At 58.1% G+C, this 26,982-nt stretch overlaps 1 protein-coding gene across 3 annotated transcripts; it reads left to right on the top strand.

Moving 5' to 3' along the window:
• Positions 1-2,103: 2,103 nt before the first annotated feature.
• NR5A1 (nuclear receptor subfamily 5 group A member 1) lies at positions 2,104-26,982 on the top strand. 3 transcript variants are annotated; one of them, XM_019970818.2, is made up of 7 exons: positions 2,104-2,295; positions 6,296-6,412; positions 6,563-6,704; positions 8,862-9,487; positions 16,504-16,623; positions 18,456-18,603; positions 25,241-26,982. In XM_019970818.2, the coding sequence occupies exons 2-7, from the start codon at positions 6,311-6,313 to the stop codon at positions 25,486-25,488; spliced, it is 1,386 nt and encodes a 461-aa protein (XP_019826377.1). In that variant the 5' UTR covers positions 2,104-2,295; positions 6,296-6,310; the 3' UTR covers positions 25,489-26,982. The 3 variants fall into 3 exon arrangements, with proteins under 3 accessions (XP_019826377.1, XP_070655318.1, XP_070655317.1); XM_070799217.1 differs by lacking the exon at positions 2,104-2,295 and adding an exon at positions 4,530-4,639; XM_070799216.1 differs by lacking the exon at positions 2,104-2,295 and adding an exon at positions 4,795-4,878.

Raw genomic sequence — 26,982 nt, 5'->3', positions numbered from 1 at the left:
ATTTTAACTTCATTCCCAAATCTTCACAAAGTATCCCATCAAAAGAAGCGCAAAAGACTTTGCACTTGTTTTTTCATTGTTGTCACATGTAAGCAATATGTTGGTGATAATAGGATATTTGCTGGAATATTTATTTTTTAAATTCAGAGGATGAGTGGTATCAATCTAGAAACAAAATCATATTAAAATGGAGATACTAGTTGAATTCAGTCATATACAAGAGAAGTGTATCCTGTAAGAACTTCTGTGGGTAAAAAAAGACATAATTATGAGGTCATGCACATTGGGGAATAAGTTGCAAATTATATCACAGTACAATTAGAGTATATTGGATCAACAGAATCAGTTATGATTGTCGGTAAACGTTTTGTCCTGTGTATATTTTCACAATAAAATGTCTTATTGCATTAATCATTTCATAATATGATTAATGCAATATGTAAATCAGATCATCGTGCTGTATGCCTTAAACTTATACAATGGTGTGTGTTAATTATTTCTCAATAAAACTGGGGGACAATGTTTTACATGGCATATTGAGGAAGACACACTAGGTTTTAAATATAGTTGGCTTTAAGGACTTCCCTTGTAGCTCAGTTGGTAAAGAATCTGTCTGCAGTGCAGGAGACCTGGGTTCAATTCCTGGGTCGGGAAGATCCCCTGGAGAAAGAAATGGCAACCCACTCCAGTATTCTTGCCTGGAGAATCCCATGGACAGAGGAGTCTGGCAGACTACAGTCCACGGGGTCACAAGAGTTGGACACAACTTAGCGACTAAACCATCACCGGTGGTCCAGTGGTTAAGACACGGTACTTCTCCTGCAGGTGGCGGTGGTTCAATCCCTGGTCAGTGAACTAAGATACCATGTGACTTGGGGTGTGTCAAAAAAAAAACCCAGAAAAAAATTGCTTACAAAAAAAAAAAATATATATATATATATAGTTGGCTTTAGTCATACAGAAAAACCCTTATCATTTCCAAGCCAGATGAGTGAAGTGTTCTACGTGATTTGTCTGTTTCCGCAAATGAAAAGGGTTGTGTGTGGATTCCCCAGTTATTGCTCCATGGTCCCCTGTGCCCCCTCCCCACCCCCTAAGACAAAAGGCTGGGAGGTAAATTCTCTGAGGACAGAGACTTCTTTCTTTCCCTTTCCTCCAGTGCCTAGACCAGTGCTTGGCATGTCGTGTGCCCTCAGTGAATGTGAGACAAATGAAGGAATACACAAAAGAGTGAGGCATGCATGGGAGGGGCACAGAGCAGACCAACTGGGACCTCTGGGACCTGTCTGGGTCTGGAGATTGGACGACACCCTCAGCTGCATGGGGAGGCCTGACCTTCTTAAAAAAAATCCCTTCCCTCTGCTCTGCCCTATTTATCCTGGTCTAGTTACCCACTTGTCCTATCCCTGGAGCCACTGTAACCAACCACCTGGCCCTACAGGCAGTCTCAGCCCAACCTCAACTTCCCCAGCTGTTGACCGGGACTATCAGCAGCCCTCTGTGGATGGTGACATCCAGAGTAGCCAACGTTGACTAAATTGTACACACGAGAGGTGTTCAGTCAGCTCACCTGCTTGCCTTTCATCCCCTCTTTCTTCATCTTCTGAAAGAGTAAAAAGACCAGGCCAAAGCAGCAGGGCCACCTGGTCGAGTCATCCGTGATCCTGCCTCCACGCCAGCCCAACCTGACTCCCCTCACATGTCTGGGCCAGGCCGGACCCCGCTGGGCCAGGCCCCAGGGAGGTAGCCATTCAAGGGGAGAGAGGCCGGGCTGCAGGCTGGGTGGGGGAGCTGCCCATAAATCAGGCCCCACTCCCACCCAGTCGCTAACAAGCGGGGCTGCCTACCCGCCTACGTGGGGTCCCTGCCTCTGCACTGCCACAGCGGCCTGGAACAGCCAGCTGGCCAAGGCCTCCAGAGTGCCTTGGCCTCCGCCCCCATCCGCGGCCCCGAGATAGATAGGAGTATTTTTTTTTTCTTTTAGGAGAAGAAAAAAAAAAAAAAAAAATAGACCTAAATGAAGAGAAACACCAACAAAGAAGGAGAGAGGCCTGCAGAGTCACGTGGGGGCAGAGACCAATTGGGCCTCCGGTGGCCCCCCCACCCAGGGCGGGGAGGAGGAGGAGGACGGACGGACAGGGCCAGCCTACTGTCCGCCCGCCGCCCGCCGTGGCGTAAAGAAGTTTCCGTGTGCCCACGGTCACCACCGCCCCACCTGGGCCACTGGAGCTTCCCCTCGGACCCCCGGTGCCCACTGGCCACCCTCATCCAGCGTGTGAGCTCGCCTTCTGCTCCGTAAGTGAGGGCCTGGGCCCAGGCCTCTAATGGCCAGCCTCCCTCCTCAGTGCCTCCCTGCGGCCTGGGCCGGCCACTGCCTGCTCTGCTGAGTGACTGGTGCCCGCTCCTCTGGGCAGGAAAGGGGCCGGGGATCTCCCCAGACCTGCCCTCCTACCACACTACCCCTTCTTTTCCCTGGCTGGCTGTTGGGAGGAGCTGGGCCTACGGGGATCTGTGGGGTGTCCTGCTGTCCCCGGGTGGCCGGGTGTCCCCAGGACTGCGTTGGCCCAAGCCTCATAGCCTGGATGTACGTCCATGGTCCCTGGGTCTGTCTTTGGTCTCTCTGCGTCTCCCTGCCTGTGACTCTGTGCTGTCTCTGCGGATGTCTCTGAGTCTCTGTGTGGATTCAGTCGTCTGTCTCTAGTATCCATCTGTCAGTCCCAGTTCTGGGTTCTGTGGCTGGGCCAGGTCTGAATTTGCTTCCCTGGGTAGGTGGGTGAGGGCCTGTGATTCCCCAGCTAGAACCTGGGGCTGTGAGGAGTGGGTGCAATGAAGCCTGGAGGGTCAACACAAGGGCTCCCAGCCAGTGACCATGGAACCTCTGGGAGAGGGGATCTAAGGGGAAGGGGAAGGAGAGAACTGGCTCAGAGCCCAGGCCCCACCCCACCTGGGTCCCCAGCTCAGGCCTGTGCTTACACTGCCTGAGTCCTGCTCAACAAGGTCTAGGAGACCCCCGTGGGCTCCATCCCAGAGGAGCTGACGGGATTCCCCAGCCCAGCCCTCCCCCTCAACCCCCTTCCCTCTCTGCTGCTCCTGGTTGCCACTTTCTGAGGGCCCCTCCCTGACCGTTGAGTGGCAGCGGCCCCCACGCCCCAGCTCCTGCAGACACTCTGGTTTCTCAGGGGTTTAGGGTAGCGGGTGGAGAGGTCTGCAATAACGCTCTTTCCTCCCTCCTCACCAAGACCGGTCCATGGACTCCCACGGAAACCACAGACTCTCTTCTGTAGGGCCTACCTTTTCCATTTTATATATGGAGAAATTGAGGCTCAGAGAAGCCAAGTGACCTGTCCGAGCTTGCCTCACAAGTCGGCCGCAGCATCTGTCCTTCATCAGCTGGGTGAGCGAGAAGGGAGGTGGTCTGCGTGGTGTCTTGAGGCCTTGGCTCGCAGGACCAAGGCGCCAGCTCCAGCTAAAGCCAGAGGCCTCGGGGCACAGGCCCAGACGAAGCTGACCGCAGCCAAGGGTCTGAGCCTTCACATATGAGCCTTTTGGGCGGCTGCGAAGCTGCAAATGCCTAATTGTGGTATTTGCCCGCTTGAAGATCATGCCTTTTTGGCTTCGTTGTTTGCAACACTTTCTTGGACCCTAGGTGCCCCGAGGGGGCAGGGGCAGGATGCAAGCGGGCACCTTCCTCTTTCAGGTCTCAATTTTTTACATTTGAAAAATGAGAGTGACTGAATAGATTCCCCCCACCCCCACCCCCTCCAGCTCAGAGCAATGGCTCAGCCCTTCGGCTCGAGGTCCCTAGGACACTTTTGTTCCTAGGGCTGCCGGGCACTCTCTTGCCCTGCTCCCAGCCCAAGTAAGAGCGCAGAACTGGACTGGAGAGAGATTTCTCCTGCCCCTGGGTTCTATTCTCCCAGCTCCCACGCCCTCGGTGGTTTTGAGTCCTCACCAGACCTCGGAAAACTCTCAGGGTGAAATTACTACGACTCCCATTTCCAGCCAAGCAAACCGAAGCTCAAGGAGAAGAATTTGACCCAGATCTCCCATCTGGATGCTTTCAGCGATTCCGCAGTGCCAGGCGTGTGTTTTGCCAACACTGCTTCCGTTCATCCGCACGGCCACCCTTAAAGTCCAGGCATCACTCCCACTTTACGGATGAGGAAACTAGGGCTGGGAGATTTGCTTAAATCTCCATTGAGAAAACGTGCCTGGGTGGGGGTGGGGTGGGGACTCAGTTTCTAGCCTTGAGCCGGTATCTTGGCCATGGTCCCCTACGTTTGCCCTACCTGTTTCCATGCTGCAAAACGGCCAGCGCCCCCAGCGTGGCCCTCACCAAGACTAAGCAGGATTTGCAAACAGGGACTCGCCTCCTTTCACCACAGGAGGGTGGCCCAAGGCTCCCAGGCGCCCAGCACCTGCTCAGATTCCCGGGCGCCCGGGCTCCGGGGGCCGGGATGGGGATGGGAGTCCGAGACGGTGAGAGGAAAGACACGAACCCGTCTCGGTGGCGTTGGAGGGCGCGGGCCGGGCCTCCGCCCCCGAATACCGCAAGAGCCCATATAGAGGGGCCGGCCCTTGGTCTCGGCGCGGCGGGTTCGCGCAGCGCGCACTGGCAGTGGAGGGGCCCGGGTCCCAGGTGCGCCTCGGAGCGGCCCTGGAGGCGGCGGGGGCGGGGAGGCGGGGTGGGGAAGCGCCGAGGCCCCGCGCCGCCAGCCCCGAGCCCCCGCCTCCCCGCCCCCGGCCCGAGCGGCCGTCATCGCGGGCGGGCGGCGCTGCGCCCGGGTGCGGCTCATCGCCGGCGGCGGCGGCGCGGCCAGGAGGTGCGGGGCTCGCGGTGGCCGGACGCGGGGCGCTGCTGCTCGCAGGAGCCGCCAGGTGGGCGCCGGGCGGGCTGTAGCCGCCGTCGCGCCCCTTTGCGCTGGCCGGATCCATCGAGGCTCCGCGCGCTTCCCTCCTGGGGACTTCGACTCTCCGCCCGAGGTCGCTCCCCCGCCTCGGGCTCGGCCTCTTTCTCGGGGCCCGCGGGGTCTCCGTCCGAGGTCTCTGCGCCTCGCGCCCGGCTTGCAGCTCCACGCCCGGCGCCCGCTGTCCCCGCTGCGCCCACCTCTCCGGTCTCCGCCCGACGTCCCCGTCTCGGTGGCACGGCCTCGGTCTCGGTGTCGGTGGCTGCCGCCCACGGGCTTTGTCTCTCCTGGCCTGGGGGCCTGGCAGCTCCGCGATTTCGGGCTCTCTTCCCGGGTGCCGTCGTTGTCCGCCTCTCAGCTCGAGCGCCTGTCCGGGTCCGACTCTGCCGGGCCGCGCCTCTGAGCTCCGGGCCGGGGTCCGACCGCTAACCCCGTCCCCGAACCCCTGGCCGGGCTCCTCCGTCTCTCCAGGTTTTCTCTCAGTGTCTCTGTCTCTCTGCCTGGGTATCTCCCAGGTTTCTCTTGTCTCTCCGGTGTCTTGGTCTATCTTTCATCTACAACTGTGTCTCTGGCTTTGCAGCTGTCTCTCCGAGGTTTTCTCTCCGGGCCTCTGTTCCCCAGTGTCTCCGATCTCTCTTTTTCTGCCCTCTGTGTGTGTCTCTTTCGTTCTCTCATCTCTCTATCTCCACTGCTCTCTGTCTCTACCTCTGTCTCGCTGTCTCTTCACCTTTCTTGTCTCCCTCAGGTTTTCTGACTCTGCATCAATGCCTCTCTGTCACTCTCGGATTTTCGTTGTCTCCGTCGTCCCGGGGGTACTCTCTCAGTTAAGTAGCCACGGTCGGTGTCTCTCGCTCTCTTTTTTGCCCATCTCTGGGTCTCCCAGACTCTGCCTCTGTCTCCCTCGTCCCCATCCGATCCCCAGAACGCTTGGGCCCCATTCCACCCGGGGTTCAATGGCATCTCCCCGGCTGGCGAGCTCATCGCGTTTTCTCAGAATCGGGGTTTTGTTCTTAAATGAACGAATCCGGATCAAAGCGCATTTAATCTGACAGTCCCAGATCGGCGGCGGTGGGGGGCCACTCAGGAGGAGCCCCTGGGAGGGTGGGGAGAGGGCGCGGCAGGAGCGCGGACACAGGGCCAGCAAGGGCCCCGCACGCACGGGAGCTGCTCCGGACACATGTGCTGCTGTCGGCTGCTCAGGGCGCTCTCATTGGGGGCCTGCAACAGGCGTCCTTGACCACCGGCGCTGCAGTGGGGCCCAGGGGCCGGCCCGTAAGCAGGGCGCCGAGGGGCGCGCGGCCGCGGGGACGCAGGACCCACCCCGCCCAGGTCCCCCCGCACCACCAGCGGCCGTCCAGCCCTGCCATGAACCTCTCCTCCTTCCACAGGCGGACGCCGTGGGCATGGACTATTCGTACGACGAGGACCTGGACGAGCTGTGCCCCGTGTGTGGGGACAAGGTGTCCGGCTACCACTACGGGCTGCTCACATGCGAGAGCTGCAAGGTGAGCGGGCAGCTGGTCGGCAGGGGACAGGCGCGAACGGCGGCGGCGGGTGAGCCACGAGCGGGGACGCGGCGGAAGGCCCGGCTGGGAGGTGCAGGGAAGGGGAGACAGAGCCTGTCCCCCTCTTGCGCTGACTCCCCTCTCTCCCAGGGCTTCTTCAAGCGCACGGTGCAGAACAACAAGCACTACACGTGCACCGAGAGCCAGAGCTGCAAGATCGACAAGACTCAGCGCAAGCGCTGTCCCTTCTGCCGCTTCCAGAAGTGCCTGACGGTGGGGATGCGCCTGGAAGGTGCGAGTGCCGTGCCTCCTACCCCTGACCTCTGACGGCGAGAGGGCAGGGGGTGGAGATGGGAGAAGGGGTGAGGGGAGGGTACCATAGGTCTTCTTGATGTTTCTGAGGCCAGGCAGTTAGTCCTTCACGTGAAATCAGGGCCGATCCTCCCTATGGGGGAGGGGTGAGAACCGATGCCGGTTTGGCTGAAGGGATGCGCATAGGACCAGCCTGGGGTGGGGTTGGGAAGTATCCAAAAGTGAACCCCAGAAAGAGGACCCTCTCCCCAGCCCTTGGGAGCAGAGCCCCACAGAGCTCCTCCCTCTGTGAGTTCTGTAACACCCCCACTGACATCCAACACCAAGCCAGAGTCAAGGTTTTCAGTACCTTTACTGGAGTTTAAGTCCCAGTGCCATCACTTACAGGCTGGGTGACATTGGGCAAGTCCCTTAACCTCTGAGCTGCAGACACCCCATGTGAAGTGAAAGTGAAGGTTGCTCAGTCCTGTCCAACTCTTTGTGACCCCATGGACTATATAGTTCATGGAATTCTCCAGGCCAGTATACTGGAGAAAGGAAAGTAGCCTTTCCCTTCTCCAGGGGATCTTCCCAACCCAGGGATCAAACCCAGGTCTCCCGCATTGCAGGGGGATTCTTTACCACAAGGGAAGGGGCTTTTCAGTAGTACCTTCCTCCTTGAGCTAGTGAGAGAATTGTATGAAAAGCTCCTAGCATGGTACCTGAAATGTAGAAAATGCTCAACAGGTTAGCTGTTATTGTTATCCTTACTGATGTTATTATCCATCCAGCATCACTGTGCAGCCCTCACTCACCCAGACCACTCATCTCTTTGTCCGTTCATCCAGCCAGAAGGTTCACTCAGTTCATTCACTCAGCAGGTCCCTAGCCAGGCCCTAGAGAGCTGGGCAGTGGGGACCAAGTGCTCCCAGAGAACCCAGGCCCATCCTTGTCTCCCCACCCCCACCCCTAACTGTCTGTCCAGAGGGGAGGAAAAACGCTTCAGCAGGAAAGACTCACGTTCTTTGAGGGTGGACAGTCATAGGCTTCTACCCTGCTGGCCCCAGCCGGGCTGTGCGCCGAGCAGGCAGCTGTTGGTTAAAGTTTTTAAACGATGTAGAAGGCCCCTGGTGGCTCTGAAAGCTGCCGGGGCCAAAAGTCCTGCCACCTAGAGGAAGGACTCCCGATGGAAGGGGGATATCCTGTCCTGCCCCCAGAGCCCAGGTCCCCAGCTCCTGGGCCAGAGGGAGTGGAGCAGGGCTGCCCATTCCCAAGGCAGGAAGATTGGCCGGGTGGGCCCCGGGACACCCTCCTTGCTGAGCACTGGCCTCTCTCTCCTGTCCTCTCCCTTCTCTGGGAGCTCAGGGTGGGGTCCTGTCTGAGCAGGGGCAGGGGCCACACTTCGGCTGCAGAAATACACCTGTTGGGTCCAGCTGGTGACACATTCTTGGCCAGGCGGAGGGACATCTGGTCAGCAAGGGAGGTCCCTTCCCCCAGCCCAGAGCCCCAGCCAGCCCTTAACTCAGCTTCAAATTTGAAGGCAGCAGAGGAAGCCTGAGTCATTTTGCAACAGGGGTTCAACAGAGGTAGGCAGACAGTCAAGAAGCAGCTGGACCCTGGGAACCCACCTGGGAATGAGGCTGACCAGAGCCCACTTCCCGTCTCCACCTCCCTGCCAGGCCCTGTGCTGGGCACTTGAGCCCATTGCTGGGCCCCTGGAAGTTCTCAGCCTGTGTATGATAGCACTCAGTGGGATGAGAGGCCAGACATCTGGGTAAGAAGAGGATGCTGCCTGTGAACCCAGAACACTTTGGGTGTTTAGTAAAGCACCAGAGATGGAAAGGCTTTGAGACAGAAGGAATATCACAGGCAGGGTTGGGGACACGCCAAGCAGAGATGCAGAGAGATAGTAAGGTGGAAAGGAAAGGAGACTGGGGCTCGTGAGGGGTAGACAACGTGGCAAGGGCACCAGGGCCTTGAATGCCAGGTTAGGGGATTGACTCTTGTGAATGGCAGGTTAAGGGCACCGGAGGAGCCATGAGAGGTGCGGAGCTGGGGAGAGGCCCAATCAGATCCGTTTGGGAAAGAGTTGTGAGTGGAGTGGTAGGGAGGGTGGCCTGGAGGGGATGAGCCTGCCCCCCTCTGCCTCTGCCCACAGCTGTGCGCGCTGACCGCATGCGAGGCGGCCGGAACAAGTTTGGGCCCATGTACAAGCGGGACCGGGCCCTGAAGCAGCAGAAGAAGGCACAGATTCGAGCCAATGGCTTCAAGCTGGAGACAGGCCCCCCAGTGGGGGTGCCCCCGCCGCCCCCTCCCCCACCGGACTACATGCTGCCCCATGGCCTGCATGCATCTGAGCCCAAGGGCCTGGCCTCAGGTCCACCAGCTGGGCCACTGGGCGACTTTGGGGCCCCAGCGTTGCCTATGGCTGTGCCCAGCGCCCACGGGCCACTGGCTGGCTACCTCTACCCTGCCTTCCCTGGCCGCGCCATCAAGTCTGAGTACCCAGAGCCCTATGCCAGCCCCCCACAGCCCGGGCCACCCTACGGCTACCCAGAGCCCTTCTCGGGGGGGCCTGGTGTGCCCGAGCTTATCCTCCAGCTGCTGCAGCTGGAGCCAGATGAGGACCAAGTGCGGGCACGCATCGTGGGCTGCCTGCAGGAACCGGCCAAAGGCCGCCCCGACCAGCCTGCGCCCTTCAGCCTCCTGTGCAGGATGGCCGACCAGACCTTCATCTCCATCGTGGACTGGGCACGCAGGTGCATGGTCTTCAAGGAGCTGGAGGTGAGTCCCTCCTCCCACCTGGCTGGCCGCTGGATCTGGGGTGTCTTCTCAGCTAAGTCTCAGTCTTGGACACCCCTTGGGTGGGACTAGCCTACCCACTGGCTTCAGGTGTGTCAGGGGACAGGGAGGCCACCCTGGGGAAGCGAGGAGTATTCCTGCCCCTCTCCCTCCTCCCCACTCACCCCTCCCTCTTTCCCCTTCTCTGTTTCCTGGGTATCTATCTCCCACGGCCTCTGCTTCTTTCATCTCTGCCTCTTTCTGTTGTCTCTCTCCCTGGTGTGCTATTTGTCTGTTTCCCTGTCTCTCTCTAGTCCCTTCAGTCTCTCTCTCTCCCAGTCTGCGACTCTCTGGACACTTCTCTTTCTCTAGATTCTCCCAAAGGACTAGCTGAGTCCCGGGGAAGCTGTCTCTGGCTGTCCCAGCCCAGCATCAGGAAGAGAGTCCAGGCCCTCCTGTCCGCTCATTTGGAGAGGCCACCACTCCCCACGAACCTCAGATATCATAGAAGGGGTGTTAGTATCTCAGTTTGGGGTGCTTCTCCTTCCTACCTAAGGTGAAACATCTTACTATCCCGCATTTCTCATGCATGGTGGTTGGTGTGCTTATGCTGAGTCACTCAGTCGTGTCCGACTCTTGTGACCCTTAGACTATAGCCTTGCCAGACTCCTCTGTCCATGGGATTCTCCAGGCAAGAATACTGGAGTGGGTTGCCATTTCCTTCTCCAGGGGATCTTCCCCACCCAGAGGTTGAACCCAGGTCTCCTGCATTGCAGTCAGACTCTTTACCGACTAAGCTACAAGGGAAGCCCTATGGTGGTTGGTCCTAGGTGTAAATGTGTGTGTGTGCGTGTACAGGGAGAGCTAGGTGCCAGGATAAGTAGGGGATGGCAGGGCCCACCTCTCATCTTCCAGATACTTTGGCTGCAAGGTCTTCCATTCCCCTGGATTGGGATACCTGTGGCTAAAATAAGCAGAAAAGCAGCAGGAGAAACTAAGGCCAGACATGGAAGAACATCCCACTCATCCCGCCCAGTGGTTTGAAGCTCTCAAAGGCTGAGAGCTGCCCCTTTAGTGCCCTGGCTCCCTCTGACCAGGGTGTCCTGCCAACCTCAGAGGCCCCCAAGCCTGGCCAAAGCCCATCCTCCCAGGCTTAGACCAAGACACGATGGGCCTTTACTCCAGGCCTGTTGCTGTCTGCAGCTCTCGGGTCTGCCTGCCTGGCTGTAAACAGCAGGGCCTGTTGCCCTCCCTGCGGAGCCACTGCAGCCTTGAGCAGCATTGTCAGTGCTGACGCCACGCAGGCCTGGGCTTCCTCCAGGGGCATGTGGCCGGATGGGCCGGGGGCACTGCCTGCCGGGGCTGGGCTGGACGTGAGGTGGGGGAGGGGTGAGATGAAGGCTGGGCACTGTGCACCCATGAGGCACTGTGGGGCCGGGGGCCTGGGTTGCTCTGGGAGTCAAGAGTTGGCAGCGATGGCTTCTGCTTCTACTATGGAGGGCCTCTGTCGTGTCTGAGGTCTGGGGATGTGCCGCGTGTCTGCTGTGGGGTGGGACTTCTCACCCATGCCCCCTCTCTAGGCCGACCTCATGGACAGAACAAGAGGCAGGGCCTCAAACAGTCCCATCTGCCTTCTACTCATGCCTGGAGGCCCTGAGTGGGGGATGAGGGTCCCAAGACCCTTGGATTGGTTGCCAGCTTTCCCTCCAAGCCTCCCATGAGCCCCCAGTGCAGAGGGGAGGAGGAACGGAGCCTTCCTGGCCCTCCAGAACCCTGGATCCAGGGGCAGGGCACTTCCTCTGGCCGCCATCCTGGTCTCTCAGGGGTTTTTCACGCAGGATGGGAAGGGCTTTTGTCCCAGCTTTGCTGAGTGTTTTTTCCTGCTTCTGGCTTCTCTGTGGTCCAAACCTTCCTGCTTCCCCTTCCCAGAGTCTCTGAATCAAGCCCAGGTTACCAACCTCTGTAAAGGAGACTTGCAGATAAGTACTAGCCCAGCCCTTAGAGGGCCTCTTATCAGCCATATGGAACTTCTTTTCCACTGGTCCAATAAGTCCTGGGCTGATGTGTTTGCAGAGCCAAAGCTAGGGAAGTTGAAAAGTGGGAGGGGAGCCGAGTGACTCTGTTCTCCCCTTTGACCCTTCATTTCTCACCTCTGGGCAGGACGCATCATAGCAGCCAGCAGAGAGGGTGCTCTGAGAGTGGGGCCACCCGTGGCCTGTGCATGGGGACAGTGAAATGGATGGGACCCAGGGGGCTGCAGGCCAGAGGAGGAGACAGACATGCACATAGATAACGCCAACACAGGGCACGGGGTGCCCAGGTCTCTGAGAGCCAAAGAAAGGGGCCAAGGGAGCCCAGTAGGAGAGCAAATGGTTCTGTCTTAGAAAGTTAGGAGAGGTTTCTTTGATCTGCCCCTCTCCAGAAAGCAGTCTGAAAAGGTTAAGGGTGTTCCAGGAAATGGGAACAACATCAGGTGCAGAAATGCAGAAAGGCATCACGCGTCAGGGAACCCCAGGCAGTACTTGAGGCAGGGCTGGAGAGGCAGGGAGGGCGGGAAGCAGAGCCTGAACCAGGAGTAGGTCCTTCAGTGGTGGGTGATGGACAGCCAGCCAGGGAAGGCCGGCTCCCACCACAGAGCCGGAGCTCTCCCTAGAAAGACCCACTCAGTCCCCTGTGATGCTGATGACATCTCGCTGCCCAGGGCAAGGCATGAGGTCATTGCTGAGCTGATACTGGGGGCTTCGGATGCCCTCTTGGGCTTCCCCTCCTCCATCCTCTTTCCCAGCTTTGATGTCCCTCTGTCTCTGCATGATGCTCCATCTCATGCAATTGCGTTGTGCTAAATATGATGTGGCACAGAGATTAGAAACACAGACTGGAAGCAAGGAGGCCTGTGTGTAGCCTCCAGATTGCCACTCATCTGCTGTGTGCCTTTGGTGACTTTATCCTCTGGGCCTCAGTTTTCCATGTCTGTGAAAAGGGGGCAGTGGACATAATGGCCACCTCATAGGGCTGTTGGAAGGGCTTGGTGAGCAGGGGCAGGTTAAAGAATTTAGCACAGGGTGCAGTGCACAGGAAGTGTTCAGTGAGTCGGGGCTCAGCTCTCTCCCTCACCCCCTGCTGCTGTCCCACTGAATCTAACCTTGCAGGTGGCGGACAGGCCAGGACAGGAAGAAGGAGAAAAGATATATTGTGTCCATGCTCCTCTGAGCATGCTAGGGCTCTAAGAGAAGACAGGGCCCACCTTGCCCTGTGCTTCCAAAGCAGCTTTGTACCTGCAAGGTAGCAGAAACTCACCTGTGCGCACTGCTCAGTGGGGGCAGGGCCCAGGCAGGCAGCCTCTCTGGACAGTCCCCCTGAGGGACAGCTGGGAGGACGCGAGATAGCAATCAGGGAGGTGGAGACGAGGGCCAAGAACGCCTAATGACCCATCTTGACATCAGTGCACCCTTGACGCCCTACTCCGAGGCCCTCAATCGGCAACACATTTAACTGCTTAGATATATAGTTTCATTTAAGTGACAGTAACTCTGTCAGTCCTGGGCTGACAAATGACAGCCCGCCAACCACTCAGCCGGGACAGCGCCACGGCCAGCCCATGGCTTGTCAGCCACTGGAGAATTACAGAGCCCGCTGGCCTTCGACCGCCAGACCGATCAGACCCCAGGGGACTCCAGAGGGGGGCCTGCTGGGAGGGAGGTCATCTCAGCACCCATAAATACCCAGTCTCTGAGGCAGGCTGCAAAGTGTCAAGGCTCCAGGAAGATTTGTGGCGGACTGGCAGAAGGGGTGGGCGGCTGGTGGGCCCAGCAGACAGGCCCGGCTGATGAGGGACCCCAGGGCTGAGACTACGAATGTCCTGATTGCCAGGGCGAAGGTAGAGGAAGAACCTTTTGCTTAGGGAGAAGCCCATGGAAGGTGAAGACCAGCCCTCTTTACTTAAATGAGCCTCTTCGCCACCTGCTTTCCTGTGGAGAGGAACTGGCCCTGTGGTTTTCCTTTTAATGAAAGGGGGAGTGTGTGTGCGCGCGCTTGTGTGTGTGTGTGTGTGCGCTTTCCTCTGTGTGAGGAATGTTTGGTGTTTGGTATCTTTGTGTGTCCATCTAGGCAAAGTGAGAGTGAAGTGTCTGGAAGGCGCAACTGCTTAGCTGATGGGTAGGGGAACCCAGGCGAGGTGGGCAGTGTCTCTGGAATAACTCACCTGGGAACCCTCACGACTGACACCGCTGTTTTCTGTAACCAAAAGAGGGAGGATTTATTTTTCCCATCTCTCAGAATAGGAAATCAGGGCCGAGTGTGTGGCTAAGCGGGAACCAGAAGGCACAGGGCGCCGACGCCCAGCCTCCAAAGTGCATCTCTCTGCCTGCGCCCCTTCCACCCCCGTGGCAGGGCTGCCCCCACTCCCGGGGTCCGAGGTCTGGGTACAGAGTCTGCTCCCGGGGCTTGGCCAGCCAGGTCACTGTGACCCCTTCTGCTTTCTGCCCAAAGCTCACACAGCTTATCTCCTAATTCTCCCCCTTATCTCATGTGCTTCCATCTCCCCACCCTCTGTTCCCTTAATTCAGCCACAAGGGTGTCTGCTCTCGAGGGCCCCAGTGGGTGGGGAGGTGGGGCGGGCAGAGCCCATCCCTGCACACCCTCTGTCTCCATCTGGGTTGGCCAAAACGGCCAGTGTGACTCCCTGAGCAGGAGGTGATGGGGAACGGGGCCTGGTTGAGGTGCTTGCTGAGCCTCGCCTCCCTCCTTGGAAGGGGTGGGCAGGCGCTCCAGGGGCTGGCCACTTCCTGAGGTGAGATAAGGCCAGGTGCCCCCCGCCTGCTGTCTCTCCTGGCCTCTCCCATTCAGAGCTACTTCTGCCTGAGCCTGGGGTTCCCCCGGCCCGGGGGTTTTTTTTTTTCGTTCAGACAGTTATGAGGCTCTAGGACGGACGTTCTGCTGGGAGAGGACGGGGAGTGGTAGGTTCTTGACATGGAGGTGAGGGGAGGCAGGAGGATGGGAAGGCAGAGCAGGGTAGCGACAGACCCTTCCTCTTTTTCTCAGCTGTGCGGGCTGGGAAGGGCTGGGCAGGCGAGTCCGGGAGGAACCTGTCTGTGTGTCCGGCAGCTTGCTTTGTTCTTTGTCCACTTTTCTCTCCTCCTGTCTGTCTGAGGACTGGCTCCAGGGCCACCCCCAGGAGAAGAGCAGAGCAGAGGGGAAGAGGGGCTTCTACGCCCCGCCCCCCGCTGGGCAGTTGGTCAGGTCTGGGCCGGTTCCCCACAGGCCGGGGGCTGCCTGGACGCCTCTGGCCTCCAGGTTGAGGGTGGTTCCTCTGGGCTGTCTGTGTATGTCTTGAGGAACACATATTTGTTCATCAAGCAAAACTGACACCCCTCTTCTGGGGGCCCAGAGATGAGCTGGATACCAATCCTGCTGGCAGATCCCACAGGTTACCAGGGAAGATATGAAGAAGAGCCATGAATAGCACCATGAGATGTTGTAGTTGCCAAGTTGGGAGGAGGGGGAGGCTTTCTGGGGGCAGTAGTGAACATGCCCTGAACTCAAGGGTGGCAAGGGTGGGGCTTGCTCCATACCTAGTGGTTAAAAGCACAAGTGAACCAGAAGGAGCTGTGTGACCTTGGGTAAGTTAGTTGATCTCTCTGAGCTCAATGTCCTTTCTCCTTGTTGTCCAATTCTTTGTGACCCCATGGACTGTAGCCCTCCAGGCTTCTCTATACATGAAATTCTCCAGGCAAGAATACTGGAGTGGGTAGCCATTCCCTTCCCCCAGGGGATCTTCCCGACCCAGGTGTTAAACCCAGGTCTCCCGTATTGCAGGCAGATTCTTTACCATCTGAGCCACCAGCGAATCCCCCTTTTTTCCGTAGATTGGGGATAACAGCAGTACTTACCACAAACACTTGTGGAGCTGTAACAACGCGACTCGATGTTGTAGTTTGCACTCACTGCAGGGCATGGCCCCGGAAGGTGCCCAGGGAGTACCCGCTGTGTAGACGGTGGCTGGTCCATGAGCCACAGATGCTGAGAAGGACTGGAGTCTGCACTGTGTGGCCCCAGGAGGACACACTGCACCCAGCACCGTTCTGAACACCCAGAAGGGTTCAATGTCATCCCTGCTGTGAGCTGAGGACCAAGACTGCTGGCCGTGGCCCTGGCCTGGCTCTGTTTCTCTCTGATTCCTGGAGAGTCCCTTGCCCTCTCTGAGTGGCAGATTCTTCATCTGGAAATAGTTTAGGCTGGGGTTCCTCGAGGGTCCTTCTGGTTCTGGCATCCCATGGTCCTGAGTCCCACTTGTCACTGTCAGGCTAGAGTGTGGCAATCGCCATGCTGGAAGACTGTCCCTGCCCTCACACTGAGTGTCCCCGAGTACAGCCTAGGGACTCAGAATCGGCCCTGTGTACCCTTCTGTTCCTCCTTCCGATGTAGACCATTGCCAGCCACCTGCTCATTCCCTGGGCTGGGCTGCAGGCTTGAGCTTGAAGGTTCTGCACAAGACCCAGGGGAAGCCCTCTGACATGGCTTCTTTTGGAGTGGTTGAGGCTGCTAGACATGTGACCACAGGCCAAATGGGCAGAAGGAAAAATTAACACTAATTTTCCCTTGCATTTGAAGGAATCCTTCACAAAGCGTTCCGGTGACATTATGCGCTAACATTTACTGAGGGCTTAATATGTGCCGGACCACCTTCTAATACTTTGCCTACTTTCCAGATGAGAAAACTGAGGCCCACAAAGGTGACAGAATTTGCTTAAGATCATACAGCTTGTAAGAGGCAAAGCCATGGCCTGCAGCCAGGCCCAGCCAAGTCCAGCGTGCCTCCACTGGACCCTCTTATTATTTTGCCAGACCTGTGCCTTACTTTGATGAGGAAGACAGATGGGCAGACTGGACACAGAGGCTGGGCAACTTGCCCGGGTCACGTGCACCGTTGAGCGTCTGAACTCAGAGCTGGCGGGAGAGGGGCGAGGGGAAGGTCCCCAGCAGGACTGGACCCTGGACCCCGGTGTGCCTCTTCCTTGCAGGTGGCCGACCAGATGACACTGCTGCAGAACTGCTGGAGCGAGCTGCTGGTTTTTGACCACATCTACCGTCAGATTCAGCATGGCAAGGAGGGCAGCATCCTGCTGGTCACAGGGCAGGAGGTGACCAGACCCTACTGTGCCCCCCGCCCACCCCCCCACCAACCATGCCCTTCCAGAATTCTGGGCCCAGAAGAGATCCTAGGCCTCTCCAGGGCTGGCCCTAGACACCGCTGAATATCAGCCCTTTCCCCAGCTTCACGGGATGCCCACCAGCCTGACCTCCCTCTGACCAGCCCTAGCTTTGACCTGGAGAGGAGCCAGCCTCTGGGAGCCCTGTTCTGGGGGAGCAGCTCAGAGCTCTGGAAGGCTCTGGGAGAAGGTGGCGGTGGCACTGAGTAGTGAAAGAGTGAATAAGGGTTGGTCGGGCAGCAACAGGGGTGGCGGGACAGTCCCCACCTCCACACATGCAGAGGAGACGGCTGCATGAGCCAAGCTCAGAGAGGCAGGTTAGGGCTGCAGAGCTGCCGGGGGCCGCTAGGAGGAGGGTCTGGAGGGGAGGCGCCCTGTGGGGCTGAGATGAGGTACGAGATAAAGCTGGAGGGCTCGCTAGGGGCCTGCAGGTTCTAAATCCTGAATGGATGGATAGATGGATGGATGGGCAAAGGGGTCTGGGCCCCAAAGAGCTCAGAGTCAGAATTTGGGCACCCCAGGATGGGAGACATGGTGGGGTTGGGTTCGCTCCTGAAATCAAACAGGGGGCATCAGAAGAGTTTTAAGTGGGGAAGTTCACAGCCAGGTTGTATTTGAGGAAATGGCAGGATGGGTGGTGAAGAGGAAACGAAGGTAGCCACCCCCTGCTCAGAACACTTGGGACCTGGGAGGGCATGATTCAAAGAGGGGCTGAGACAGGGTGGAGGGAAAATGGAGGGAAGGGGAAAGAAGGAAAGGGAGGCTGATGCCCAGGGTCTAACCTAAGGAGGGAGCATCACTCCTGGTGTGTGTGTGGGGCGGGGGGAGGCGTGGATACAAGAGGGGAAGTGGGTTTCACAGGTGCTTGGAGTGGGGGTGGGGTGGAGATCGGAGACTACGGCCCTGCTCCCCACCCCCTACCTCCACCCCAAGCCCTTTGTCTTCATCCCCTGTCCTCACCTGGGTGTCTCAGGCCATCCACGGCTAGCAGAAAGCTAGCCACCTGTGAGTGCACGTGAAGTGAGTGAGAGGCAGGAGTGCTGGCCCCTGCCAACAGGTGGGTGGATGTCTCTGAGGCCATGGACTGTGTGTGTGCACCCTGCGGCTGTATTTTATTGTGCAGATATCTCCACACACATAAGTGGGTGGATGTTGAGATCTGCCCCTCACCATGTCAGTGAGAACATATACATCGGCGCGTGGATGTATGTGTGTTACCCTGTGATGCGACCATAGGAGAGAGTGTGTGTGTGTGTGTGTGTGTGTGTGTGTGTGTGTTCACGCCCTGTGAGTGTGTCCCTGCATGTGTGTGAACGTGAGCTGAGGTGTGGCCACATCCAGGTGTCCATATGCGGCCCCCCGGGGCAGTCATGGGGCCGCATCCACGTGTTTGCGGGCACAGCCACCCTGCCCCCGCCCCCACACCCAGCACAAGCTGGCACTCACTGCAGATGCCACCTCACAGCACACAAGCTGCTGCACCACGGGATCTGATCTGGCGGCCGCTCTTCGTGCATGAAGGACCCTTCAGCGCTCCCTCCGCACCCACCTGCCTGATGTCAGCTCTGCTGCGTGGGGGTCTTAGCTCCATGCAGGGAGCAGAGCTACGAGCCTGGGAGGGGTCGGGGGAGCAGGGACTTGAAGAGAGGCCTTCCCACCTGGCCCCGCCCCTAGGCGGGGCACCCCTGACCCCCAGGCTCCGACCAGTGCCTGCCCTGCACGCCCTCCCCTTGCGGCGCTGACCCTGCCCTGTGCCCGCCCAGGTGGAGCTGACCACGGTGGCCGCCCAGGCGGGCTCGCTGCTGCACAGCCTGGTGCTTCGGGCGCAGGAGTTGGTGCTGCAGCTGCACGCGCTGCAGCTGGATCGCCAGGAGTTCGTCTGCCTCAAGTTCCTCATTCTCTTCAGCCTCGGTGAGTGGGCTGAGCAAGGCCTGGCCTGGGGGTCAGGTGGATAACAGGTGGTGGGGTGGAGGTGGGGCTGGCGAAGAGACCCCAAGGTGGAGCGGTTCTCTGATGGGCGTCCTCGAAGAAGCCAGGCCCCCTCCCTTCGTGAATAAAGCTGTGAGGGGACCTGGTCCAGGGCCTGCTTTGTCTCTGGGCCTGAGTTTCTCTGTGTGGGAGGACAGAGGGCCAGGATAGGTCTAAGACTTGCCGTTTATGGGATAAGGACTTCTCCTGAGAATTTGGTAAATTCTTGGCTGAAAGCCTTAGGGAAGTGCCCAGGCCACCCCCAGAAAATGCCCATGTGATTTCAGGAGCTTCTGACCCCTGGTTCCCGTCCTGAGGTTCCCTGCTTTTCCTAATTCCCTGCTCCAGGGGTGTCTTTGAGGCCCAGACCCCTTTGCCCATTCATTCATTTTTTCATTCACTCACTCAAAAAAACAAAGAAACAAACCCAAATCCTTGTCTTCAAGGGAAGATGAGACAATAAGCATAATATGATTAGTAAACTATACAAATTAGTGAAATGACTAGTAAAATGTGTCACCTGGAAGACTGTGGTAAGTGCCAAGGAGGAAAAAAAAGCCGGGCAGGGGCAGAAGGCAGCCCAGGCCACCAGTTCTCCCAGCTCCACAAGTGTCTGGTGTCTGCCTCCTGTGCCCTCCTGATCTTGGCCCAACCTGTGCCACTCACGTCTCCACCCTCCTTCTGGGTTCTCATCAGGTCAGCCTCCCTCTGTCCTCCTTCACCCAGCAAGCTATGTCCAGTGCCCTCCTTGTGCCCAGTGATGCTGTGCCCCCGCTCTCAGGCAGCTCCCAGTCTGGGAGACACCTTTGCCCAGCACCATCAGGGCTGAGACAAAGAGATGGGGAATCCGGGATGGGGAGCAAGGGATCTGCCTGGAAGGCTTCCTGGAAGGGGGACATCTGAGCAGGGTCTTGGAGGATGAGTAGGAGTTTGCTAGGGGGAATACATCTTTTAGCAGAGGTATAGATGGGATGGAAGGTTGGAACAGAGGGAAGTGAATGCCTTGTCACCTGGAGAGAGGGCAGGACAGAGACGTTGTCTTTGTGGGAAATGACATCATAGTCACAGTCTGGCAAGTGTGTGCCTGCCCGAGAGTCGGGGCAGCTGGGGAAGCAGAGGGTAAGATAAAGGCTGGGAATGGGGTGATTAGTGGAGTATTGACTGGGGGAAGCCCTGTGCTTAGGCTGTGATCAGGGGCCTGGGTGCCTAGGCTGGATTTCCTGACTCTGGCACAACAGGTTGGTAGCTGGAGGGGGCTTGTCTGCAAGGCTGCAGGGCTTGGTAGGAGCAACCATGGTGGAGGGTGGGGGCAGGATCTTGCCTCTAACAATGCAAGCTAGGGAAGGAAGTGAATGCATGCATGAATAAGTCTCTCTCCATCTTTATCTCACTCTTTATCTCACTCTTTGTGGGGAGTGACCTGGGTCATGATAATGACCCTCCGGGTGGGGGGCCAGAATGTTGGGGCTTTGAGGGGAGAAGACCTATGACCCAGGCTTTTCTGAGCTCCTGGGTGCACAGTGAGAGGAAGCCAGGGAGCCACAGAGGCTGCTGGCTGACAGGTTCTAGGTTAGGGGAGGAGTCTGAGCAGTCCAGCGTGAGCAGGGCTAGGCCCAAGAGGAGAAACCAACGATAGCTTGGCTATTGGGGAAATCTGCCTGGAGGAGGGCCCTCTGCACTGGGCCTTGCTGTACGAGCAGGAGTATTCTGGGAGAAACAAAGCAAGCCGCAGCAAAGGCATTCCAGACAGAAGGAATAGCTGGTGCAGAGGGATGGGGAGAATCCTGACAGCTCGGGTGTAGCTGTGGGGCAGGGAGAGGGTGAAGAGGAGCCTGGAGAGGCAGGCAGGGGCCGAGCTGTGCAAGGCCTTGAAGGCCAGGCCAGTACCTTGAAGCTTCCCTGGGAAGAATCTGCAGCAGGAGAATCATGATCTAGTTTGCGTTTTGGAAAGGTCCTTCTGACTGCAGCATGGGAAAAGGATGCCTACGGCAGCCCAGAACCCTGCCAGAGGTTGGATGTGGGGCTGGGAGAAGCGGATACATCTGGGCAAGATGAGGGGCAAGATTTGCCCTGAGTCTGGAAGGTGGGAGGGGGCTACTCCCAGGATCCCACCCAGACAGCCAGACCGGGGTCCCCAAGGGAACTGGGAACCAAGAGAGGGGTGGCCACTTGCCCATCGCCCTTCAGCTGGCATGCTGAGCATCACCCCGGGGCAGCGCCTCCCTGGGCTGCTCAGCTTGAACCCTTGCGATGACTGTCCCCCCATTCCAACCGCCCCGCCCTCCCACCCTGCCCCTCCGCCCAGCGGCCCCTTCTCGCCTGCCTCCACAGAAGGGTGCCATTTGGTGTCTAAATAGCCGGCTCAGGCAGGCGCGAAGGCAGGTAAGGAGGTTTAATTAAAATTAGTGCCTCTCTCCTGGCAATCACGGTGTTTATGAAGATGGGCCCGGCTGGCATTGTTCTGCAGAGGACTTAATCGAAGCTTAATGGATTGACCTAACATTCGATTTCCTGACTTGCATTGAGGCGGCGGCAGCAGCATTCCCTTAAGCGTTTGCAATTTACCCACTGCTCGCGCCAACAAAAGGCGGCCTGAATAGCAGCCCCACTCGAGGGGCCATTGTGCGCGGGGGCGCCTGCCTGAGTCACTGCTATTGGGACAACATTCTTTATGCCTCGCTGGAATGAAAGGATTATTCAAATATTCAATTAAACCGTGAAAAGGGGGCTTTTCTGAGAACCTGGGGGCCCCCGGCTCCGCGGAGCTAGCGGGCTGCTCTCAGAGGTGGGGGTGCTATCTCCCAGCTCCCCCCCCCCCAACCCACCCACCCCTGGGACTGCTGAGCAGGCCCATCTCCAACCTTCGGCGGCTCAGGGCTCATAGCGGGGCAGCAGATGAGGTCCAGCTCTTGGCTGCCCTGAGATGCAGAGCTGAATTTGCCCCCATTGTGCGGATGATGGGAAACTGAGGCTCAGACTGGGGAAGAGACTTGCCCCCGGTCACCCAGCTGGTGAGCTGGGATTTGAGCCCCCAACACAGGAGGGGACATCTTCAGGTTTTTGTGACTAAGGGAGGAAGGGTGTGTTGTCCAAAGGGATGTAGGCTCTGTCACATGGTCATCCCAGAGAATCTTCAGAGCAGTCCCTTTAGAGGGGGGCTAGGAGAAGAGGCATAGCTTGATCATGCTCCCCTCCAAGGGGGAGTCCAGAAGTCTCCCTGGGGAAACCAAGGGCCCCAGGCTGGGTGGTCCTTGGACTGGACTCCTGGGTTGGATGGAACATGAGGTCATCATGTCATCTAATCCCCCAGGAACCCATGTCGAGGCCCGACCCCGCCCCTGCTTACCCATAGTGCTTGGGAGCCAGAGAGATCTGGGTTCGAGTCCCAGCTCTGGTATCCACTGCGCGCTCCAGGCACACTCCACTGTCCTTAACACCTGCGTGAAGGACACCCTTTCCTGCCTGCCTTCCTGTCTGTAGGGATTAACTGATGGAGGTGGGCAGGGAAGGTGCGGTGGGTGCTGGGAAAACGACTTTCCTGTCTTGCACTGTGGTGGCTGGGGCTCAATTAGTGACGGTGCATCCCTCCCCCAGCCCTGCAGTCCACCTCGGGGGGCAGTGGGGTCTCCAGCCCGCTGAGAGCTGCCAGGAGGGGTGTGTCCCTGAAAGCTGTTCTTGCCTGCACCTCCCCACCCAGTGCTCCGCCCTGCTGTCCCTGTCACACCGCTGCTGGGAACAGTAAATCCTGGTAAAGCCGAGGCTCCGGTCCTCCCCAGCCCCCTCCCACTCCTGCCTCTACTGCAGCATCTTGGCCAGTCCTTCCCACACCCTCCTGTTTCCTCTGGGCCCCTTGCCTTCTGTGTGGCCTTGAGCTGGTCCCTACCCTTCTCTGGACCCCCAGCTTCCTATTGTAAATTGTCAGAAGACTAACTGGAGAATTGCCCAGCCCAGGGGATGGTAGGGATTGAAGGTAGATGGGGTTGAAAAGAGATTGGGAAATGGATGGGACTGGTAGGCACCTCTTGCCCCCAGGGAGGCTAGTTAGGTGGGGAGACTTCCCATGACCTTTGAGTGAGTCTGGAGAGGACCAGGCTAGGGAACAGTCATGTACAGTTGGACAGGTTGTTTAACTGAACAAGGGCGCCTAGACAGGGGAAGGTAGAGCCTGAAACCCAGCCTGCATGCCCCTCACCTTCTTTCTGTGAGGTACGGGGGACCTTCTGTATAACTGGCACAAAGGTGCCTTATGGGCTAATGGTAATTCTGGGGAGGCCAGGAAGAACATGACCCTGGTTCACTTAGTATATGAGGGGAGGGGAATATCATGGGGGAAAGATTGGAGCGGGGGAGTGCCCAGATCCTGCCATACGCCCGAGGTCCAGCTCGGATTTCCCTAAATCCGACTTTGGACAACACAGGCCTCGACGGGCACGCTGGGGGCGGCTGGGGATCAGGGTTGCCAGGAGCATCCAGCCCTCCTGGCGCAGCGGGTGTTAAGAGGGATTAGAAGGGCCAAGGGCTGCGCATGCTGGGCTCCAGACTCCCCCGCAGCGGCTGGGCTGCGAGCAGTGGGAGCCGAGGGGAAGTGGATGGACGACTGTTTTCTGAACCACAGGCTGCCACATCCCAGGCCAGACGGGGCTAGGAGTCAGGGATGCGGACAGGATCTGTGGGTTCCTGCTGATCGGTAGCCCCTAGCCAGGGCACCAGCTGAAGATGCTGCCCAGGAGCTGAGGAGGGCTCCTGTGACAGGAAACTGGCCCTCTATGGGCACCCTGGGGGCCAGGCGCCTGTGCAGCTTCCCCTGCCTCAAGGTGGGCATGGCCCCTTTCATAGAGGACGAAGGCCTTCAGGTCAGGAGAGGATAGGGCGCGGGCCACCAATTCTAAGCAGTGGGGCTGGGATTTCAACCACCATCCATTTCACACTGGAGACACTTGATTTTTGTCTCCTCACTGGGCCTCTGGGCAGGACCACACTCCTTTGTCCCTGGTCCACACAGAGCTACCCAGCCACCCACCTGTCCCTCCCATCGGCAATTGTCCCTTTATGTTTTGTCCCTGTTCTTACACAATGTCCGTGTTTTCTGTGCGAGCATTTTTTATTGTTTTGGTTTTTGTTGTTTTTGGCTGCACTGGGCGGCATGTGGGCTCTTAGTTCCCCAACCAGGGATCGAACTCATGCCTCTAAGTTGGTAGCTCCGAGTCTTAACCACTGGACCACCAGGGAAGTCCTTTGCAAGCATTTTTAAGTTATGTAGATGGCTTTTGGGCTTCCCCAGTGGCTCAGCAGTAAAGAATCCACCTGCCAATGCAGGAGACAGGGGTTTGACTCCTGGGTCAGGAAGATCCCTTGAAAAGGAAATGGAAACCCACTCCAGTATTCTTGACTGGAAAATCCCTCGGACAGAGGAGCCTGGCGGAATATAGTCCATGGGGCCACAGAAGAATCAGACAGGACTTAGCAACTAAGCAACAGCAGCAAAGATGGTGTTCCCTTATAGATCTCATTCTGAATCTCCCTTTTTTGTTTTTATTCTGTTTTCTCCCCGCACTCAGCCCCAGGCTTTTAAGGGTTTGTCCATTTGCTCAGTGCTGTGTCTGCTCCATTACTTCTGCCTACTGCACAGGACTCCTGGGGGTGTAGCCCCCGCCCGGCCATCTGGGCCACCTCCCCATCGCTGTAAATACTGTTGCAGTGAGCATCCAAGGCCCCCTCCCCATGGCCCCGTGAGAGAATTTCCTTGGGATGCTGGAGCCTCTTGATGGGTCAGAAGGTGGATCAACAGTGTGCCTGCCACTCTCTCCACTCACAGTTCGCCTCTTGGGATGGTGCTGATGGGTGATGATGGTGGTGGGGTGCTGATGCGGATGGTCACTCCCTGGAGACGATGGCGACAGGATGGTTTTGACCGTGGGGGATGGTGTTGGCCACGGATGTGGGGAGAGGAGGAGTGACAGTGACAGTAACCCAGGGAGCCTTGGGAAAGCACCAGACGCTTGTTCCTCTGAGCACTTTCTGGATACAGGCTCCCTGAACTCTCACAGCCGTCTTGTGAAGTAGATGCTACTGGTGCTCTTTTTGCCAGTGAAGAAATCGAGAGGTTCAAAGACAGATCCGAGGAGGGACCGGGGGAGGTTGGCGATGGTCTCGGTGATGGTGGCGGTGGGCGCGAGGACAGTGGTGGCGGTGGGCGTGATGACAGTGGCGGCAGCGGCAGTGACAGGTGCTTGTGGCTGGGTGACCAGCGGTGGCCGAGTATGTGACAACCACAGGGGTGTCAGCAGTGGTGACTGCTGCTGGTGGTGGCGTTCAACCAAGGTGTCGCTGGTGATGGCGACCCTGGTGGTGGCAGGAACGACTGAGGTTTGGTAGTTGACGGCGGCAGGGACCATGTGGGTGAAAACCAGGGATGCTGGTGCCGGTGTCTGCCAACCGCGGGCATGGCACCGTGGCGGTGATGGGGAGACTGTGGTGGCAGTGCCCACGTCTCTGGTGATCGCAGGGACGCTGGTGTGGGTGAAGCCAGCGACAGTGTCGGTGATGTGACGGGACTGGTGATCGGCTCCTCCCTCTGCAGATGTGAAGTTCCTGAACAACCACAGCCTGGTGAAGGAGGCTCAGGAGAAGGCCAACGCCGCCCTGCTCGACTACACCCTGTGCCACTACCCGCACTGTGGGGACAAGTTCCAGCAGCTGCTGCTGTGCCTGGTGGAGGTGCGGGCGCTGAGCATGCAGGCCAAGGAGTACCTGTACCACAAGCACCTGGGCAACGAGATGCCCCGAAACAACCTGCTCATCGAGATGCTGCAGGCCAAGCAGACTTGAACTCGGGCCAGTGCGGGGGAGGGGGACCGGGCCGGGGCCAGGGGGCAGGTCGCAGCACCCTCGCGGCCTCCAGGTGGTTTATTTTTATTACGCTGACCCAGGACCCCACCACGTAGGCCGCTGCCCCTCAGCTCTGGGAAGCCCCGTGTTTGGGAAGGTGGGCGAGGGTGAGCAGGGCCTGGCTGAGGGCAGGTGGTCCCCACTCACTGCTGGCACTTGCCTGCTACTCAGAGTGCCCCAAGGAGGTGGCTGCTAGCCACTCCTTCCCTCCCCCTGCTCCCAGCTGTCTGTCCTGGAGTCTGGATCCCAGGCCCAGGGAGGAGGTTCGGATTCCCTGGTGGGCCTCAACGTCCCTTGAGTCAGAGGTCATCCCTTCGTCCTCTCCTGGGAGCAGAGGCAGAGAGAGGTCAAGTGGACATCAGCGGGCGGGAGAGGAGAGGGTCTCCAGACCCTCCTGGAGACCAGGAGGGAAGCCCTCTGTTTTGTAAACTAAGGATAACAGAGTTTGCAAACTTAGGCAAGGGGACTGTTGGGCCCTGGAGGACACTGGGAGACTGGTTAGGACAAAAAGACCTCCTCCCTAAACCCTCTGCCCCATCTGACGTCTGCAGGGGAGAACTTTGACAGTTGTTATCTGAAAAGTATTTTGCTACAATCATCTTTCTAACCCTCTCCCGCCAGAGGAGAAGTTTGGTTTGGCACAATCGGCATTCTAGCCCTGTTCACAGTTGGCCCTCCTGGCTGATATTTATCTGCAAGGCTGTAGTCAAGAAGTTTGTTTTGTTTTGTTATTTGATTTTAATTTAGGTGCTCCTTGAAAGGTATGTATGTGGAGGGGCAGGGGACAGATCTGAGGTCTGAGACTGGGGGTACTAGGACCAAGGACAGCCCGTGGTTTCTCTCCAGACACCCTCATACCGAGTACCCAGGGGTGGTGCTGGGTCATTATTCCTGAGCCCCACTCCAATCCAGAGAAGAGCCTGTCCCTCTACCCCACTAGGTGGACAGCAACATGGCCTGTGGGGAGCTCAGAGTCTCTGTGAGTGGGAATCGGGGTGATCTTGGGGGGAGAGTGTACGGGGCTTCAGGTCAGGGACATTGCTGATGAACCGTCTTTCACTGGCCCCATCCCATTGGGTTCCTTGCTGCACACCTTTGAAGCTGGACCTCAACTCCTCTCCTACATCCCGAAAGACCCTCTGCAGGGCCAGGCACCAGGGAGCGGCCTCGGTGTCCTCCGTCTCCAGGCCGGGCGTCCACGGTCTGTCCCGCTTTCACGATGCTGTCGCGGCTTGTGCTCAGCTTGCCCAGTTGCAGATCGCTGGGCATCCCTGCCCCCGCCTTCCAGCACCCTGTCTCAGTCGCCGCCCCTGTCTTCTGAAACACGTGCCCCTGGCCAGGCTGGCGATCCCCCAGCCCCCAAATGAGAAGTGCCCTTAAGAACCCCCCAACCCTCGCAGCCCTGGAATAAATTTTGCAATTAGTTTCCAGCTA

The sequence above is a fragment of the Bos indicus genome, chromosome 11, assembly GCF_029378745.1.
Source record: "Bos indicus isolate NIAB-ARS_2022 breed Sahiwal x Tharparkar chromosome 11, NIAB-ARS_B.indTharparkar_mat_pri_1.0, whole genome shotgun sequence".
NCBI classification, from domain to species: domain Eukaryota; kingdom Metazoa; phylum Chordata; class Mammalia; order Artiodactyla; family Bovidae; genus Bos; species Bos indicus.
Note: the sequence above shows the minus strand (reverse complement) of the source record. Positions and strands in the feature narration are given on the sequence as shown.

Excerpts from the sequence above, each read along its gene's own strand:
- NR5A1 (XM_019970818.2), top strand. The coding sequence starts at position 6,311 with ATGGACTATTCGTACGACGAGGACCTGGACGAGCTGTGCCCCGTGTGT. Across the intron at positions 6,705-8,861 it reads GGTGGGGATGCGCCTGGAAG|CTGTGCGCGCTGACCGCATG; the intron begins GTGCGAGTGCCG and ends CTCTGCCCACAG. Across the intron at positions 18,604-25,240 it reads CCTCATTCTCTTCAGCCTCG|ATGTGAAGTTCCTGAACAAC; the intron begins GTGAGTGGGCTG and ends CTCCCTCTGCAG.